Source organism: Physeter macrocephalus, chromosome 5 (genome assembly GCF_002837175.3).
Source record: "Physeter macrocephalus isolate SW-GA chromosome 5, ASM283717v5, whole genome shotgun sequence".
NCBI lineage: Eukaryota > Metazoa > Chordata > Mammalia > Artiodactyla > Physeteridae > Physeter > Physeter macrocephalus.
This window is the reverse complement of record NC_041218.1, coordinates 18449030-18468403: the sequence shown is the minus strand read 5'-3', so window position 1 is coordinate 18468403 and position 19374 is coordinate 18449030. Positions and strand designations below refer to the sequence as shown.

Genomic DNA, 19374 nt, shown 5'->3' with positions numbered 1-19374 from the left:
ACACACACACACACACACACACACACACACACACACTCACACACACGTCGTCTTTATCCATTCATCTGTTAATGGACACTTCCTTAGGTTGCTTCCATATCTTGGCAATTGTAAATAATGCTGCTGTGAACATTGGGATGGATGTATCTTTTCAAATGAGGGGTCTTGTTTTTTTCAGATATATACCCAGGAGTGGAATTGCTGGGTCATATGGTAGTTCTATTTTTGAGAAACCACCATATTGTTTTCCATAGTGGATCCACCAATTTACATTCTTACCAATAGTGTATGAGGGTTCCCTTTTCTCCACATTCTCACCATCATTTGTTATTTGTGTTCTTTTTGATGATAGCCATTCTGACAGGTGTGAGGTGATATCTCATTGTGGTTTTGATTTGCATTTTCCTAATGATTAGCAGTGTTGAGCATCTTTTCATGTACCTGTTGGCCATCTGCATTTTCTCTTTGGAAAAATGTCTATTCAGTTCTTCTGCCCAGTTTTTAATTGGGTTGTTTGGATTTCTGTTTGCTTGTTTGTTCTTTTTCTTTCTTTCTTTTTTGGTTGTGTGGCATGTGGGATCATAGTTCCCCGACCAGGGATCGAACCCATGCCCCCTGTGGTAGAAGTGTGGAGTCTTAACCACTGGGCCACCAGGGAAGTCCCAGGTTGTTTGTTTGTTTTTTGTGGTACGCGGGCCTCTCACTGTTGTGGCCTCTCCCATTGCGGAGCACAGGCTCTGGACGCACAGGCTCAGTGGCCATGGCTCACGGGCCTAGACTCTCTGCGGCATGTGGGATCTTCCCGGACCGGGCACGAACCCGCGTCCCCTGCATTGGCAGGCGGACTCTCAACCACTGCACCACCAGGGGAAGCCCCTGTTTGTTTTTTTGATGTTGAGTCATATGGGCGGTTTATATATGTTGGATGTTAACCATTTATCAATCATATCATTTGCAAATATTTTCTCCCATTCAGTAGGCTTTTTGTTTTGTTTATGGTTTCCTTTGCTGTGCAAAAGATTTTAAGTTTAAATAGGTCCCATTTGTTTATTTTTGCTTTTATTTCCTTTGCTTTAAGAGATAAATCCAAAAAATATTGCTACAATTCATGTCAGTGTGTTCTGCCTATGTTTTCCTCTAGGAGTTTTATGGTTTCCAGTCTTAAATTTAGGTCTCTAATCCATTTTGACTTTATTTTTGTACATGGTATTAGTGAATGTTCTAATTTCATTCTTTTACTTGTAACTGTCCAGTTTTCCCACCCCCACTTGGTGAAGAGATTCTTTTCTCCATTGTATATTCTTGCCTCCTTTGTCATAGATTAATTGAGCATAAGTGTGTGGGTTTATTTCTGGGCTCTCTATTCTGTTCCACTGATGTATGTGTTTATTTTTGTGCTAGCACCATACTGTTTTGATTACTGTGGCTTTGTAGTATCAGGGAGTGTGATTCCTCCAGCTCTGTTCTTCTTTCTCAAGATTGTTTTGGCTATTGGGTTTTTCAGGTTACCATACAAATTTTTTAAATATTTGTTCTAGTTCTGTGAAAAATGCCATTGGTATTTTGATAGGGATTGCATTGAATCTGTAGATTGCCTTGGGTAGTGTGGTCATTTTAACAATATTAATTCTTCTAATCTAAGAACACAGTATATCTTTCCATCTGTTTGTGTCATGAAGACAAATTTTTAAAAGCCCTGAAGGTGACTAATAGATCATCAGGGCCATTAACACCAACAGGTTTTAACAGGGCAGACGGCTTCCAATAGAGGCCATGGAGGTGAGCCGCCTGGAGCTGTGCACTGTGGTGTGGGCAGAGCCCGGACAGAGAGCCAGGCATGAGTAGCACCCTGCCATGCTGTTGGTGTGCTACTGCCACCCCAGTGGGTCCAGAAGGCAGAGCATTGGGGCAGGAGGATTATTCATGACCATTAAGATCTCATTGAATCTGCTTTACTAGGTTTTGAGCTTGCTTGGGACCCATCCCCCCATCCTTCTTTCCTTTTTCTCCCTTTTGCAATGGGAATGTCTTATCCTATGCCTGTCCCACAGTTGTATTTTGGAAGCACATAACTTGATTGGTTTCATGGGTTCACAACTGGACAGGAAATTTACCTCAGGATGAATCATATTTTGAATCTCATCCATATCTGATTTAGATGTTATAGAGATAAGATTTTGGACTTTAGAGTTGATGCTGGAATTAGTTAACACGTTAGGGGTTGTTGGGATGGGATGAATGAATTTTGCATGTGAGAATGACATGAATCTGAGGGGATTAGGGGTGGAATGCTATGGTCTACATATTTCTGTCCCCCAAAAGTCATATGTTGAAATTATAATGCCCCATATTATGGTACAAGAAGGTGGGGCCTTTGGGAGGTGATTATGTCATGAGGGCAGAGCCCTCTGAATGGGATTAGTACCTTATAAAAGAGGCTCCAGAAAGATCCTTAGCCCCTTCTGCCTTGTGAGGATACAACAAGCAGTCCACAACCCAAAAGAAAGCTCTCATCTGACCATACTGGCACCCTCATCTCAACCTTCCAGCCTCCAGAACTATGAGAAATAAATGTCCCTTATTTATTAGCCTCACAGTCAGAGGTATTTTGTTATAGCAGGTGAATGGACCAAGACAGATGATGTATTCATTTTCTATTGCTGAGTAACTAATTACCCCAAATCTTAGCAGCTTTAAACAACAAACATTTATTATCACATAGTTCCTGTGGGTCAGGAATCCAGGAGTGGCTTATCTGGGTTCCTTTATCTAAGGTCTCTGAAAAGACTGCAGTGAAGGTAGCCTAATCTCAGAAGCAGAATCCCATTACTTTTGCCATATACCATTCAGTAGAAGTAAGTCACTAGGTTTAGCCCAGTGACCTAGGATTACAGAAGGGTATGAATACTAAAAGATGGGGATCATCAGAGGTCATCTTAGAGATTGTCTACCCCAGATGTAAAAGCCATTACTTTGATTTGACCTTTGCCTCAAGGCTATGTTGAAGCCAACCTACAAATTCTAGAATTTGGGGCTCTCTGTTTTCCCTCTCAATTCAGTTTTTTTATCCACATTTTTTTGAGCTGATTTCCTTCTTGTAGCACACCTTATCAAATAAAGGTAGCAACAACCAACTCATAGTCTAAACTTTCTGCCTCAAAAATCTCTTTGCCCAGTGACTCAGTTCTGTTAGTGTGAAAGACAGAAAATGTACCTGTCACAGAAGATAGTTTTACTAAATGTATCACCTCTACATAACTTGTGTTACTATTTTTCTAGGTTCCTATAACCACCTGTTGTTATTCAGTCACAAAGCCAATGATTGCCACATAATTTAGGTTTTTATTAGGACAGCATTCTATTTCTAGGTATCAGTTTCAACACTATTCATATTTTATTCATAAAACAAAATTCTCAGAATCTCAGTAGCTTATAATAGCAAATACCTATTTTCCTGTTCATGGATCATCTATGGCTCTACTGGGCTAATAGGGGATCAGTTGAACTTATATCCAGACTGTGGGTTGTTTCAGATCTATTCTACGTTTCTTCCTCCCCCCACCCCAAGACCAGCAGCCAGTTAGGGTATGTTCTGCTCATGGTAAATCACAAGAGTTCAGGAGGGCATGCCAAACCATGAAAGTATGTTTAAAGTCCCTGTTTCTCATTCCACTGGCTAAATCAAGTCATATATCCAAAACTAACATCAATGGAATAGGCAGGGTAAAAATTTGGGAACCACCCAGGGGGATCTATTCCCGGGGCAGGTACTAGAAGTGCAAAGGCCATGAGAAAGGAGCATGTCTGTCATCTTCTAGGAAGACCAAGGAGGCTAATTTGGGTAGAGAAGACTGAAAAAGGAGAACAGTGGTAAGAAATAAAGTGAGATAAGTGTTGGAAGTTGAGGGGGACAAATCATGTAAAACCTGGCTTAGGACTTCACTTTTTACTCTGAGTTTGGAGAGTTTTGGTCAGAGGAGTGACATGATGTGCTTTAAGTGTCAGCAAGGTCACTTTGGCTGTTGTTTTGAGAGTAGAATGATGAACCACAAGGGGAGACCATTTAAGGGGCTATTGCAGTTATCCAGGCAAGAAAAAGTGGTGGCTGGACCAAGGTGGTAGCCATAGAGAGGATGAGAAGTGATCAGATTTTAGATATATCTGACAGAGTCTAGAGAATTTGCTGATAGCTTGGGTGTGAGTTTGAACAATAAAAAGGAGAGCTAGAGGTCTCCAGAATTCCAGGCCTGAGCAACTGAAGATGGAGCTTCCACTTACTGACATGGGGACTATTTTCTTCTCTTCCTACTAAATCATGTTTTGAAGGTATGTATCAGGACTCCATCCATTGCAAGGAACAAAAAACTCTTTAAAAAAAATGGCTTAGCTAAAAGGGGAATTGGTTGGCTTAGTAAGGGAAAAAGTCTAGGGACAAGACTGGCTTTAGCCATGGCTTAAAATAAGGGGCTCAAAGGATATCACTAGGATTCAAAGTTTTTTCCCCATTTTAATGTCATTTCTGCCTCTTCTGGGTTGGTTCCATTCTCAGACTCTCCTCTCTTGCTGGCGAAATGGAATTCCAGCCTCACATTCTGACAACTGTAAGTCTGGTAGATACCCTCTTTTCCAGTAGCCCCCTCAAAAATATAGAGTTTGATTCTTTTATTGTAGTAAAAATACACATAACATTTACCATCTTAGCCATTTTTAAGTGTACACTTCAGTGGTATTAAGTACATTCACATTGTTGTACAACCATCACCACCATCCCATAACTCTTGTCATCTTCAAAAACTGAAACTCTATACCCATTAATAACTCCCCATTCTCTGCTCCCCTGGCCCTTGGAAACCACTGTATACTTTCTTCATGATTTTGACTACACTAAGTACCTCATATAAGTAGAATCATACAGTATTTGTCTTTTCGTGATTGGTTTATTTCATCTAGCATAATGTCCTCAAGGTTCATCCATGTTGTAGCATATTTCAGAATTTCTTTCCTTTATGAGGCTGAATAATATTCTATTGTATGTTTATAACACATTTTGCTAATCCATTCTTCCATCAATGGACACCAGGGTTGCTTCCACATTTTAGCTATTGTGAATAATGCTGCTATGTACACGATTGTACAGATGTCTCTTCAAGACGTTGCTTTTCATTCTCTTGGGTATATACCCCAAAATGAAATTGCTGGATCATATGGTAATTCTACTTTTAATTTTTTGAGGAACCTCCATACTGTTTTTCACAGCAGCTATACCATTTTACATTCCCACCAACAGTGCACACAGGCTCTGATTTTTCTACATGCTTGACAGCACTTGTTATTTTCTGGGTTTGTTTTTTTTTTTTTTTTTTTTTTTTTTGCGGTACGCGGGCCTCTCACTGTTGTGGCCTCTCCCGTTGCGGAGCACAGGCTCCGGACGCACAGGCTTAGCGGCCATGGCTCACGGGCCCAGCCGCTCTGCGGCATGCGGGATCTTCCCAGACCCGGGCACGAACCCGTGACCCCTGCATCGGCAGGCGGACTCTCAACCACTGTGCCACCAGGGAAGCCCTGTTTTTTTTAATAATGGCCATTCTAACAGGTGTGAGATGATATCTCACTGTGGCTTTGATTTGCATTTCCCTAATGATTAGTGCTATTGAGCATCTATTTATATGCCTATTGGCCATTCATATATTTTCTTTGGAGAAATGTCTATTCAAGTCCTTTGCCCATTTCTGAATTGGTTTGTTTATTTTTTGTTGTTGTTGAGTTTTAGGAGTTCTTTATATATTCTGGACATTAATCCCTTATCAGGTATGTGATTTGCAAATATTTCTCCCATTCTGTATTTTGCCTTTTTACTCTGTGAATAGTGTCTGTGATGCACAAAAATTTTTAAATTTTCATTAAGTTCAGTTTGTCTATTTTTTTCTTTTTTAAATTTAACTGTGCCTTTAGTGTCATATCCAAGATATCATTGACAAATCCAATGTCATGAAGCTTTTGCTCTATGTTTTCTTCTAAGATTTTTATTGTTTTAAGTATTACATTTAGGCCCTTGATCAATTTTGAGTTAATTTTTGTATAAGGTGCTAGGTAAGGGTCCAACTTCCTTCTTTTGCGAATCCATATCCAGTTTTCCCAACATCATTTGGTGAAAGACTGTTCTTTCCCTGTTGAATATTTTAGCACCCTTGTCAAAAATCACTTGACCATATATGCAAAGATTTATTCATGGGCTCTCTATTCTAGTCCATTAGTCTCTATGTCTGTCTTCATACCAGTACCACATTGTCTTGATTACTGTAGAAATGTAGTAAGTTTTGAAATCAGGAAGTGTGAACCCTCTAATTTCCTTCTCCCTTTTCAAGATTATTTTGGCATTCAGAGTTTCTTGAGATTCCGTATAAATTTTAGAATGAATTTTTCTATATCTGCAAAAAATATCATTGGGATTTTGCTAGGGATTACATTGAATCCATAGATTGCTTTGGGCAGTATTGGTATTTTAATAATATTAATAAGTCTTCTAATCCATGAACAAGGGATGTGTTTATTTATGTCTTCTTTAATTTCTTTCAGCAATGTTTGTAGTTTCTGTTATACAATTCTTTCACCTCCTTGGTTAAGTTAATTCCTAACTATTCTATTTTTGATACTCTTGTACATGGAATTGTTTTTGTAATTTCCTTTCTTTCATTATTTGTTTATAGAAACGCAACTTTTTGTGTGTAGAGTTTGTATCCTGATACTTTGCTGAATTAATGTATCAGTTCAAACAGGTTTTTTGTGGACTCTAGGGTTTTAAAATATATCATCTGCAAACAGAGATCATTTTATTTCTTCCTTTCCAATTTGGATGCCTTTTATTTCTTCTTGCTTAATTGCTAGGGCTTGAACTTCCAATACTATGTTGAATGGAAGTGGTGAAAGCAGACATCCTAGCCTTGGTTCCTGATCTTAGAGGAGGTGCTTTTTGGTCTTTCACCATTGAGTGTGATGTTTGCTGTAGGTTTTTTTTATAGGTGGCTTTTATTATGGTGAGGTAGTTTCCTTCTATGCCTAGTTTGTTATTTTAAATCATGAAAGCGTGTTGAGTTTTGTCAGATGCCTTTTCTGCATCAATTGAGATGGTCATGTGTTTTTTTTCCTTCATTCCATTGATTTGGTGTATTACATTGATCAATTTTCATATGTTAAAACTATCCTTGCATTCCAGATATAAATCCTATTTGGTCATGGTGTAAATCCTTTTAATATGCTGCTTAATTTGGTTTGCTATTATTTTGTTGAGGATTTTTGCATCAGTGTTCATAAGGGATATTGGTCTATAGTTTTCTTGTAGTGTCTTTGTCTGGCTTTGGTGTCACAGTAATGCTGGCCTTACAGAGTGAGTTAGTTAATGTTCCTTCCTCTTCAGTTTTTTGGGAAAGTTTGAGAAAGATCAGCATTAGATTAGTTCTTTAAATATTTGGTGGAATTCACCAAAGAAACTGTCAGGTCCAGGGCTTTATTTTTGGTTGGGAGAATTTTGATTACTGATTCAATCTCCTCAACTAGTTATAGGTCTACTCATATTTTCTATTTCTTCATGAGATAGATAGTCTTGGTAAGTTCTGTGTTTCTAGTAATTTGTCCATTTCATCTAGGTTGTCCAATTTGTTGGCATACACTTGTTTGCAATACTCTCTTATAATCCTTTCTAGTTCTGTAGAACTGGTAGTAATATCTCTACTTTCATTTCTGATTTTAGTAATTTAACTTTTTTCTTAGTCCATTTAGCTAAAGGTATGTCAATTTTGTTGATCTTTTCAAAGAATCAACTTTTGGTTTCATTGATTTTCTCTAGTTTTTCTATTTTCTATTTTATTTATCTCTGCTCTAATCCTTATTACTTCCTTCCTCTTCTGTCTGTGGATTTAGTTTTTTCTTCTTTTTCTAGTTCCTTAAGTTTAAAGTTAGGTTACTGACTTGAGATCTTTCATTTTTGAATGTGCTTATAGTTATAAATTTCCCCCTTAGCACTACTTTCACTGTGTCCGATAAATTTTGCTCTGTTGTGTTTTCATTTTCATTCAACTCTCTAAGTATTTTCTAGTTTCTCTTGTGACTTCTTTGATTCATTGATTGTTTAGAAGTGTGTGTATAATTTCTCCACAATTTTTTGAACATTTTAGTTTTCCTTTTGTTTGTTATTTCTAACTTCATCCCATTGTGGTAAGAAAAGATACCTTGTATGATATCTATCTTTTAAAATCTATTAAAACGTAATTGGTGGCCTAACATATGTTCTGTCCTGGAAAATGTCCTATATATGCACTTGAGAAGAATGTTTATTCTATTGTTGTTGGGTACAGTGTTCTGTATATGTCTGTTAAGTTTTGATGGCTCATTGTGTTAAGTCCTTTTTCCTTATATATCTTCTGACTGGTCTCCCTATCGTAAGTGGGGTATTGATGTCTCCTACTATATCGTAGAACTGTCTATTTCTCCCTTCAATTCTGTCAGTTTTTGCTTCATACATTTTGCTGGTCTGTCATTACGTATGTAAATGTTTATAATTGTTATGTCTTCTTGCTGTATTGAATCTTTTATTAACATATCCTTTTTCAAGTAGTTTCTAGTAACAATTTTAAATTTAAAGTCTATTTTGTCAAATAGAGCCACTCCTGCCCTCTTTTGGTTACTATTTGCATAGAATATCTCTTTCCTTCCTTTCACTTTCAACCAGTTTGTGTCTTTGGATCTCAGTGAGTCTTTTATAGGCTGAATATAGTTGGATCATGTGTTTTTATCCATTCTGACAGCCTCTGTCTTCTGATTGGAGAGTTTAATCCATTTACAATGAAAATAATTACTGATAAAAAGAGACTTCTGTCACTGTGCTGTTTTCTATATGCCTTATAGTATTTTTGTCCATCATTTCCTGCATTCCTGTCTTCTTTTGTGTTTAGTTGATTTTTTGTGGTGAAATGTTTAAATTCCTTTCTTATTTCCTTTTGTGTATATTCTGTAGGTCTTTTCTTTGTTGTCACCATGGGGATTACATTTAATATCCTGAAGTTATAACACTCTAATTTGAATTTACACCAGCTTAACTTCAAAACATACAAAAACTCTGTTCCTTTACAGCTGCACTCCTCCCACGCTTTCAGTTGTATATGTCACCAAATTACGTAGTTATACGTTGTGTGCCCAAAAACATAAACTAATAATTCTTTAAGTGTATTAGTCTCAAGTTATGTAATAAATAAGGTTTAGAGTTATAGACCAAAGTGACAGTAGTCTAATAGTAATTTTATACTAATAAATGCTTTTTTTCATCTTAAATCATGTAGACAACAAAAAATTCAGTTTGAAGCTATTGTTACAATAGTAGTAGCTTTTATAATTTCCCGTATATGTAACTTCATTGAGCCCTTTATTTTTCTCTACAGCTTCAAGTTACTATCTAGAGTCCTTTCATTTCACCTTGCAGAAATCCCTTGGGCATTTCTTTCAAGGCATGTCAAATGGTCACAGACGTCCTCAGCTTTTGTTTATCTGGAAATGTCTTAATTTCCACCTAACTTTTGAAGGACAGTTCTGCTGTTTTTTGGGGTTTTTTCCCTATTTTGCATTGTCTTCTGGCTTCCAAAGTTTCTGATGAGAAATCTGATAATGATCTTATTGAGGATCCCTTGCATGTAATAATTTGCTTCTCTCAATGCTGTCAAAAGTCTCTCTTTGAAAGTTTATGTGACTTACTGTGGGTTTTTAAATTTCATCTTACTTGGAGTTCACTGAGCTTCTTTGATATTTACCTTCCTGTCTTTCATCAAATTTGGGAAGTTTTCAGGCATTATTTCTTCACTCCTTGGCATTTGTGGGTTGCTGACTTCTCCAGCTCTAAGCCTGGGATACATGAGGCAAAAAGAAAACACATGAAACTACTCACCATCATGCTCCTCTTCTGCTCCTGAAGTCCCTCATCATCTGCTGCCTTCTTCTCACCTTTTAGAGCCTCTTGTGTTTATTTGGTATGTAATACCCAGGGGTTTTAGTTGTACTTAGTGGAAAGAAGAGGACGAGTACTTCATCTTCGTAGAAGTGGAAGTCTTAAGATAGTTTTATGTCTGCATACATACATACTATCTTTGATATATTGATTAAATAATGATTTTAAATATGATTCTCTTACCTAGATAAAAAACAAGAAAAAACATCTGAAAACAAAGAAGGAAAGAAACTCTACCATAGCAAGCCATTAGAGGAGAGCAAGAGGTAAACATTGATATGGTTGTTAACAGTTGTTGGAAAAAAAACAAGAATGGCAAGTTATTTCCTCTTATACCCAGGAAGACTTCATGATTTTTCCCCAGGTAAAATTAATGATTAAAATTTTGCTCATATTATTTACTGTTTATAAAAATACAAAAGAATCTTGACAGATGAGAGGTGGGTCTTATTAAGGTGCTATATTTAAATTTCACTTATACTTACCTTACTTGGAAAAGTATTTGAGGCATCTTACAAAGATGTATCCAGGATAGCAAGAAGAAATAAATTAAAACTAAGAAAAATTAATGGGAAAACAAGAGTATAAAATAGATGGTGCTGAGAGATTGCCTTCCATCATGATAGCATGAGGATCTCTGCAAACCCACTCACCAGCAAAAATCAGAGAAAATTATTTTTTTAAAAAAACAAAAATTTAAAGTTTCTGGAAATGGTCCTAAGGGCATACAGCAAATGAAAAAACATCTATTCAGGAAAATCTACTAAAATTGGGTACAAACAAAAAAACAACCAAAAAGAAACCAGTGAGAGCCTGGGGCATTTGAATCAAGACTCTCCCCTCCCTGCCCCCCAGCTTCCAGCTCAATGATACTCCAGAAGAGTGCAGCCAAGGACACAGGGTCTGCTCTCCCCACAGATGCCAGCCAGAGAGCTGTCTTCCCACGAAGGGCAGGGCTTGCGTATTTCTTATCCTGTCTCCAGCTGCCTGTTGTTGAAGCGAAGTTCCAGGTAAGTGCAGTCGGGAGGTGGGGGCTCCCTCCTTTCTACCCAGACCCCATTCTTGGAAAGAAGGCTCCACTTTGTGTGCTACATCACTGAAAATATTTTGGTCCTAATCGCCTCTCTTGGATTGTGAAGTGTTGGTTCCACACTGGAAGAGGCAAATAGAGAAGACCTGAGGCTCCTGCCCTCCTCCCACCTACATCTTAGCTCCTAAAGTGGGTACCACTGAGAGAAGAGTGCCACTGTCCCCACCCTCAGCTCCAGAGACACATCAGAAATTTTGCCTAAGTGCATTAAGATGGCAGACTAGGAGGATGTGGAGCTCACCTCCCCTCAAAAACACATCTATATGTGGAACAATTCTCACAGAAAACCAACTGGAAACTGGCAGACGATCTCTTATACAACCAAAGCTGCAAGAAAGATCCCCATGTCACTGGGTAGGATGGGAAAAAAAAGGCATCAGGACACAAGACGCCCCTGGGAGGTATCTGTGAAGGAGGGAGGGTCCACACAGGCAAGCCCTCACCCTGGGAACCCCCTGACTGCTAGGAACTCCACCAGGACAGATAGAGGGACTGGAGGGGCCTGGACTGTGATCTCAAGGTGTGTGCATGTGCTGGCTTGCTATCAGGGCAGAAAGAGACCAGAGCTGATGGCTGCCACTTCATCACACTTCCCAGCCTGAAGCACATGCCGGGTGGGGCAGCTAGTATGTGCAGTGGCTAGGCACTGAATCTCAGGTTTAATGTGCCCTGGGAGTGAACTCAGTCTAGGTGCACAGACACAGCCCGGAGAGTCTGGGGTGTGGCCCGGGCCACACCTCAGAGCCCATTGTCAGTACATGCACTGCAGAGCGCAAGTCTGCCATTGGAGCCCATCATCAGCACATGCATGGTGGGGCACAGGTACGGTGGCAGCGGACCTTGTTGGCATACGCACCAAGTGGCATCACAGAATCGCATGTCTCTGGCAGACGGCCCCTGGGGAAGAATACACACTGGTTCCTTTCCCTGTGAGAGTGCTCTGGTTCTTCCCACCTCACACCCCAGCTTGGAGCTGGATTGTGGGTGGACAGGTCCTGGGAGAACAGCCCCAGGCAGCAGCACAATGTCCCAGGGAGCAGCACAATGACCTCAATTCCTGCAGCCACAACACCCCAGGATCCCAGCACCAGCCTAGCACTGGGTCTGGGATAAACACAATGGAGAAACGGACAAGACCTTGGGCTGCTTCTGGGAAGAACTGTGGATGCCTTCAATGGTGGCACATAGGTTTGCTATGACTACATGGGCCTCACTTGCTTCAGCGCTCACCTCCTTTGCAACAGAGCACATACTTAAGGGCAACAGAGTCTTACTGAGCCCAACCCTCAGGGCTTCTACTCCAACAACCAGGGAGCAGACCCCACCCCCAGCAGGGCTCTGACAGCCACAGAGCAAAGAGGAGGCCCCACCCAAAATCCAGTGCAGGCTCTGGACAACACAACACCAATCCCATCCCCTTTCAAGGCGATAATGGCCAGCATACTCTAAGGAAAGATGTGGCTAGCATCCATACCAAAACTAGCCCTCACACCAAAAATATTGAACTCACACGGTCTATACAGGGACACTCTCACATAAAAGCACTCCTTTAAGACCACAGTAGATAACTGTTTGTTTCTCCTAAATTCAGAGACAGAGAAAGTTAAGTAAAATGAAAAAGAAGGAGAGGCACTGTTCCCAATTAAAAAAATAAGATATCCCCTGAATAAACAAATCATGAAACAGACCTCAGTGGTCTACTACACCCTGAGTTCAAAAAGGAGGCAATAAAAATGCTAAAGGAATTAAGAAAGATTATCAATAGAAAGGCAGATCACTGTAACAAGGATCTAGAAACTATAAAAAGGAACCAATCAAAATTAGACAAGTCAATTGCCAAGATAAAAACCAATCTACAAGCAATGAATAGCAAACTAAAAGTGCCACAGAAGAATAAACAAGTGATCTGGAAGACAGAATACTGGAAATCAATCAGAAGAGCAGACAGAAAGACAAATGAAAAAAGAAAAGTGAAAGCAGTATGGAGATCTATGGGATAATATAAAGCATGCCAACCTACACATAATATTGGTTCCAGAAGGAGAAGAAAAAGAGAGAAGGGGATCTAAAATGTATTTGAAGAAATTATGGCTGAAAATTTCTTGAAATCTAAAGAAGGAAACAGATATCTAGGTACAGGAAGCACAGAGGGTCCCAAAGAAGATGAATACAAACAGACCCACACCAAGACATATTGGAATTAAAATGGCAAAAGATAAAGAGAGGATTCTAAAGGCTGGAAGAGAAAAGCAGTCAGTTACAAGGCAACCCCCATAAGACTATCAGCTTATTTCTCCACAGAAACTGTGCAGGTCAGAAGGCAGGGGCATGATATAGTCAAAGTCCTGAAAGAGAAAACCCTGCCCACTGGGATACTCTACCCAGCAAGATTATAATTTAGAATAGGAGAGATAAAGAATTTCTCAGACAAGCAAAAACTGAAAGAATACAGCAATACTAAGCCTAACCTAAAAGAAATATTGAAAGGTCTTCTCTAGATAGATAGAAAAGAAGCAAGTATCTATAGGAAAGGGAAAATCACAATAGGAAAAGCAAATATATAAAAGGATTGAAGATCACTTAAATAAGTCAGTACATAGATTAAAAAACAACCCAAAAAAATTGTAAAAATTATTAAAACTACAATTAACAGTAAAAGGATAAGGATGAGGATGTAAAATAGGACATCAAAATCACAAAATGTAGGGAATGGGAGTATAAAAATGAAGATCTTTTAGAATGTGTTTGAACTTGTATGACTATCAGTTTAAAGCAAGTAGATATAGTTACAGTTAACATACTTGAAAATCAGGGTAACCAAACATCAAAAAGGTACAATACAGTCACAGAAACTCAAAAGAAAGGAACTCAAGCATAATACAAAAGAAATCCATCAAACCACAAAAGGGAAAACAAAAAGAAATGAACGAAGAAGTACAAAAACTGGAAAACAAGGTTTAAAATGGCAATAAGTACATACCTATCAATAATTACTTTAAATGTCAATGGACTAAATTCTCATCAAAAGACACAGAGTGGCAGATTGGATAAAAAAATCAAGAACCTACAGTATGTGGCCCACGAGTACAATATGCTGCCTACAAGACTCACTTTAGGGCAAAAGACACACAGGTTGAAAGTGAGGGGATGGAAAAGGATATTTCATGCAAATGGAAACAATAAGAAAGAAGGGGTAACAATACTTGTATCAAAGTAGACTTTAAAACAAAGTAGTCTTTAAAACATAAAGAAAGACAAAGAAGGACATTATATAATAATAAAAGGAGCAATACAAGAAGAGGATATTACACTTGTTAACATAAATGTACCCAGTATAGGAGCACCTAAATACATAAAACAAATAGCAGCGGACATAAAGGAAGAGATTGACAGGAATACAATAATAGTAGGAGACTTTAACACCCCACTGACATCAATGGACAGATCTTCTAGACAGAAAATCAGTTAAGGCAACAGAGATGCTAAATGACACAATAGACCAAATATTTTTCCTTGGTCGGGGGAACCAGGTAAAACAGGTAGCTCCTAATGTCTTCCCAAAATAAATGACTTAATTTGCAACAGATCCTGGAGAAATTCAAGCTTAACAGCATTCTCAGAAACAGTAGAAGTAGAGTAAAAGGCAATTCGGAGAAGATTGGTAGATCCATTGGAGAAACAGGCTAAACTTGTAGGCTGGCTAGTTCACCAGAGAGAACTGCAGGGAGGGGAACAGCTGGGAGGAGTCTGAGGTGGCATCAGAACAAATCTGAAACCCTGACCTGGGAAACTATTCCTTCAAAGGAGCCCAAATTTGATTGGATTAGTCTGTAGAGCAATTTATGCCCCAGGGCACTGTTGAAAACAGTAGATCTATCAGCCAGAAATTAGTGGAATTTAACAGCGGGGGTATGATCAGGGAAGGTGTCAAAGACAACCCTGCCAAAACCACTGCCTTCCCAGAGAGAATGGGGCACAACCAAGTCTGCACCCCTCAGGGAGCAAATTAGAGGTTTAACACTTCAGGGGGTAATGGACTTCGCTAAAATATACCAGCCAGTCACTAAAGAAACAAATAGGTAAATAACAATAAATAGCTCCAGAAGGTATGGAAGGGATAGCAGGGAAAGATTAGTACCCAGAGTTCAACAGAATTGTCTCGTTGGGAGATAAGCCTGACAAACACAGATGAGGGACAACATCCCTAGTTGATGGGATCCAAAAAATCATCCTTGGATCCAATCAATCAATCTTTCAAGCATCTGTTACCTGCAGAGAGCCCAGAAGTTGAAGACCTGAGTACCAGACTTAGAAGATTTCTACTCAGATATTTCTGGAGTTAATAACAGTGATCCAGTGGGAAATTTAAAGTTAGCAGTCACAAGTTCATTCAGCAGATACTGAGCACCAAATACACTGTCATCTGCTAAATGTGGATTGAATTAACGGAATCTAATTTCCCAAGAACTTCTGAAATTTTTTTCTCCTTTCCTCTATTATTTTCTAATAATTTTGGCAAAAAGAGTGAACAGTATCATCTTAACTGAGGTTAATGCCTGAGGTCAACTTAAGTTCATGCTCTTGAACTATTTCTTACTTTAAATGATTGCTTGTTAAGATATCAGTATATCCCTAAAAAAATATTAGAGTATTTTAGTTAACTTTATTTCCTACCAGGATACTTTCAATAATTAATTTTGCAGACTTTAAGCAAAAACAAATAATTATAGATTACTGTGATTAGAATTTATAGATCACATTCATAAGGACACTGGCCAGGTGATTTTCTATGAGATAAATATAATAGTTTATTATGGTTCATAGCATTATTTCAATCAAAGGAAGAGGGCTAAAAATGACATCAAGAGTTCATTGAATCAAGTCTTATTACAAGTGAATTTTTTTCAGCCTAATTTCACCCCTTGTCTCTCCATATTCTTTATAATGATTATATAATATTGCTACTTTTAACTTTGTGTAATTTTTTCTAGAATATTTCCTTTGCTCTCTCCCTTCAACAATCAAGTTTTGATTTTTACAGTTCCCTCCCATTTTCATCCTGATTATGTCCATTTTTTTTTTTTGCTGCCATTCAATTTATCTAAAAAGAGGATTTTAGCTTTTAACTATTTCATAGTCTACTTTTTATCATGAGTTGGTATGCATTACATCGTGACAAAATGTTTTCAGTTCTTTTCTCAGGCCCTTTTGGAAAATTCTTTCTAATATCCACACAGCACAGATGCAGAAACAAAAGTTGGGAATCATTTAAAATGTTTTCACAATCACATAATGATTTGTAGACTACTCAAGATTAGCAGTCACAGTTCTACGGTGTTTTGTGTCTCTTTTAGTCCAACTGGGTCATATTGGCAAGTATCTCCTCTCAAGATAGATAGCAATGTCATGTGTATGATCTTTCTTACTCTGAACTTTTTTACAAGCTACAAGAAAATATTTTTTCAACTTTTCTATATAAACAGTTTTGTAATTGCTTATACCTTTTCATACAATTTTATATAGTTTCACTCATTTCACACTTATCTTGCTACATCTTTATTCTTCTCATTAAGTGAGATTATAAGCAGACATTTTGTCTCTTTCTCATCATAAATAAGTTCTCTATGAAGTAAAAAAAATTTCAAACTCCCTTTAATGCCAAAATACGATATTAATATTTTCTTTTATCATTGTTGTAGAAGAAAAGTAGTGTTGCGAAAGATAGTAGAAGGCTCTGATTTAAAAGATTATTTTTGTCCATTCTAAATCTATGAGGATAAAATGAGAAATGTTGAAAATTACGATAAATCATAGAAAATATACCTCATTTTCATGTTTATAATATAGTACTGCTTTCCTTCTGGTTCTGTGTTCCATTAGGTTTGTGAAAAAGGACATTTAGTTCAAAGACACAAAGAATCAAATTCTGATGTGACAGGTAATGTTCTGCTTTTACCCTCTCATAAACAATTAATTCATTTCCTCAACAAACACTTTTTTGTGCTACAGCTTTGAGGTTATCACTGTGCTTTGTGCTAGGGATATTAAGAATATACTATACCATTTCTTATTCCCAGGAACTCATCTTTTAATAGGAGGAGACAAACAAATAAGTTAAGTGCAGTGTTACAGGTGCAATGCCTATAGTCTGGACAGGGTTCCAAGGGAGCACAGAGAAGGGAGTGGTCAGTGAGACTGGAGGGTTGGACTGAGTGGTCCCTGTACTTGAGAGATATTGCCGATTTGAAAGATTTCTCCCAAAACAGAATATAGGGATTTTATGTTTTAAAAAACATCTTGGTCCTTTTGTGATGAGCCAGGAGAGAAATTAAATTTTGGATTATTCATTTGCTTCTATAGGAATCTGCGAAGTCTAACATAAATCTCTGAATCTCTAACATTTCTGGTATATTTTTTTCTTAATTTTTATCTCATTATCTTTACTTGAGGTCCTTTGAAAAATATTCATAAAATTTAAACAATATTTTAATTTTGTCTAAAATACTTCTTTAATTTTATGTGTGTATGTATTAATTTTTATACATTTATACCACACATTTTCAAAAAGAATTATAGGTAACTTAATTAAAAGTATATATACAAGTACATAAATCCACTTAGTTTATGATACAGCAGGCTAATTAAAAATAGAAATGGAAGTAAGAACCACACCTAGGAAAGGAGAGAATTTTATTATAATTAAGATGGTTACTTCACTGAACTTTAAATTATTCTTTCTCATAGTGATCAGCCAAGCAAAATCAGTCACTTTTTATATGTAACTTTTATATATTCTTCTGTTAAATTTAATGTCAGAAATTAAAGAACACATTTTAGAATCCTTATTTTAGACTTTTTTCTATACACATACACTCCATGTTAATTAATCACAGGTTATAATTAATCTTCAGGTTTTTTTGCAACCTATGTTTTCATTTAAAAGTACAGGATATTATTAACTTCTTTACATGTTAATAAATGGTGGCAAAGTATTCCATTGTATTAGTGAACCTTTATTTAGCCACCCCCATTGTTAAACATTTTTTTCTGTTGTAAACAACAATGAAGATGTTTAACTCCCTATTTGTGTATATTCTTAATTATTTATTTATAATAGATTCCTAGAAAGGAACTGCTGACAAAGAGTATGAATATTTTTTAGACCTTACTATAAATAGCAAAAATGCAACAAAAATCGTATGAGTTTGAGAACTGTTTGTATTAATTTCATTGAGCTAAACTACTATTTATATATTATCTGCTAGCATTTTTCATTTAGAAAAAGATAAAAATATGAAATGTAAAAGAGTCAATGAACTATTTTCATGCTACTAATGAACTTTTACCATCTTTTCTAGATAAAAGGCCAGATATATCAGATGACTGACTATACATTTCATTATTTCAGAAGACAGTTCCCTAATCAATGTTTGTGAATAAGATGGGAATATAGACAGTAATGAGTGGTCACCTCTCATCTGAATGTAAGCTATTTAATATGTATCTGGTCAAGATTTACACATAAGAAACTAGAAGATTATCTTCAAATTGGACAGCCAAAGAACAATTCACCTTCCCAGAAATTCTGAATCTCAAATTTTTATTTTTCTCTCTAACTCTAGAAATATAAAAGACAGTAGAACTTCCTTATATGTCAACTTGATTTCTTGTAATTTTACCAAGTCAAAAAAAATATTTTGAAAAATATTTTCAAAAAAATATTATTCATCTCATTGTCTAATCTTTTCATTCCCATCTCATTGAATCTTAAAGCAGAGAGAAACCTTGAGAGCACCCTACTCTCACCTCCTACTGACGACAGGACCCAGGTGCATCCAACTTTTGATTGACTACACTTGGTGACAAGTAGTTTACCAAACTGCAGTCACTTCATTCCATTGTTAGAGAGCAGTGTTCTTTTTATGTTGAGTTAAAAACATATGTCCCTATAAATTTAATTCACCTCTTTAATAATACAAAGCAAAAAAGAATGAAAAGACCTTAAAGGTAAACATTTCTGACTGACTCATTTTCCCTAATTCTCCTTGAAATAATAAGAACAAATATAATGCCTCTTCCACATGACAGATCATAAATATTTTTTTAAAGCTATCATTTCCCTGACACTTTCCTTCCATTTCTTTCAGCCATCCATAATATGATTCCCTTTACTATTACATTTTACTGTTTTCTATCACTATTCAAGCTTGAATGAAACTGAACACAGTATTGCAGATGTCATCTAACTAGGACAGCCATTCCTTGGTATCTGTGGGGGACTGGTTCCAGGAAC

General features: G+C 37.2%; 1 protein-coding gene and 1 long non-coding RNA gene across 3 annotated transcripts in view; one reads left to right on the top strand and one right to left on the bottom strand.

The window, feature by feature from the left end:
- LOC102984446 (cytosolic carboxypeptidase 3) overlaps window positions 1-19374 on the top strand; it is a 96095-nt gene that overhangs the window by 34745 nt on the left and 41976 nt on the right. The window contains 3 exon segments of the mRNA XM_024128182.3: window positions 10179-10355; window positions 10847-11001; window positions 16962-17019. Of these exon segments, the coding sequence (XP_023983950.1) occupies window positions 10304-10355; window positions 10847-11001; window positions 16962-17019 (265 nt within the window). The 5' untranslated portion in view covers window positions 10179-10303.
- Window positions 36-19374, bottom strand: part of LOC114486273 (uncharacterized) — a 70220-nt gene continuing 50881 nt past the window's right edge. The window contains exons 2-3 of one of the 2 annotated variants that reach the window (XR_008617314.1): window positions 9988-10199; window positions 36-9888 (exon numbers count right to left, since the gene is read on the bottom strand). This is a non-coding gene — a long non-coding RNA (uncharacterized lncRNA). The remainder of the gene's footprint in view (window positions 9889-9987; window positions 10200-19374) is intronic. The other variant, XR_003679719.2, reaches the window with a different exon arrangement.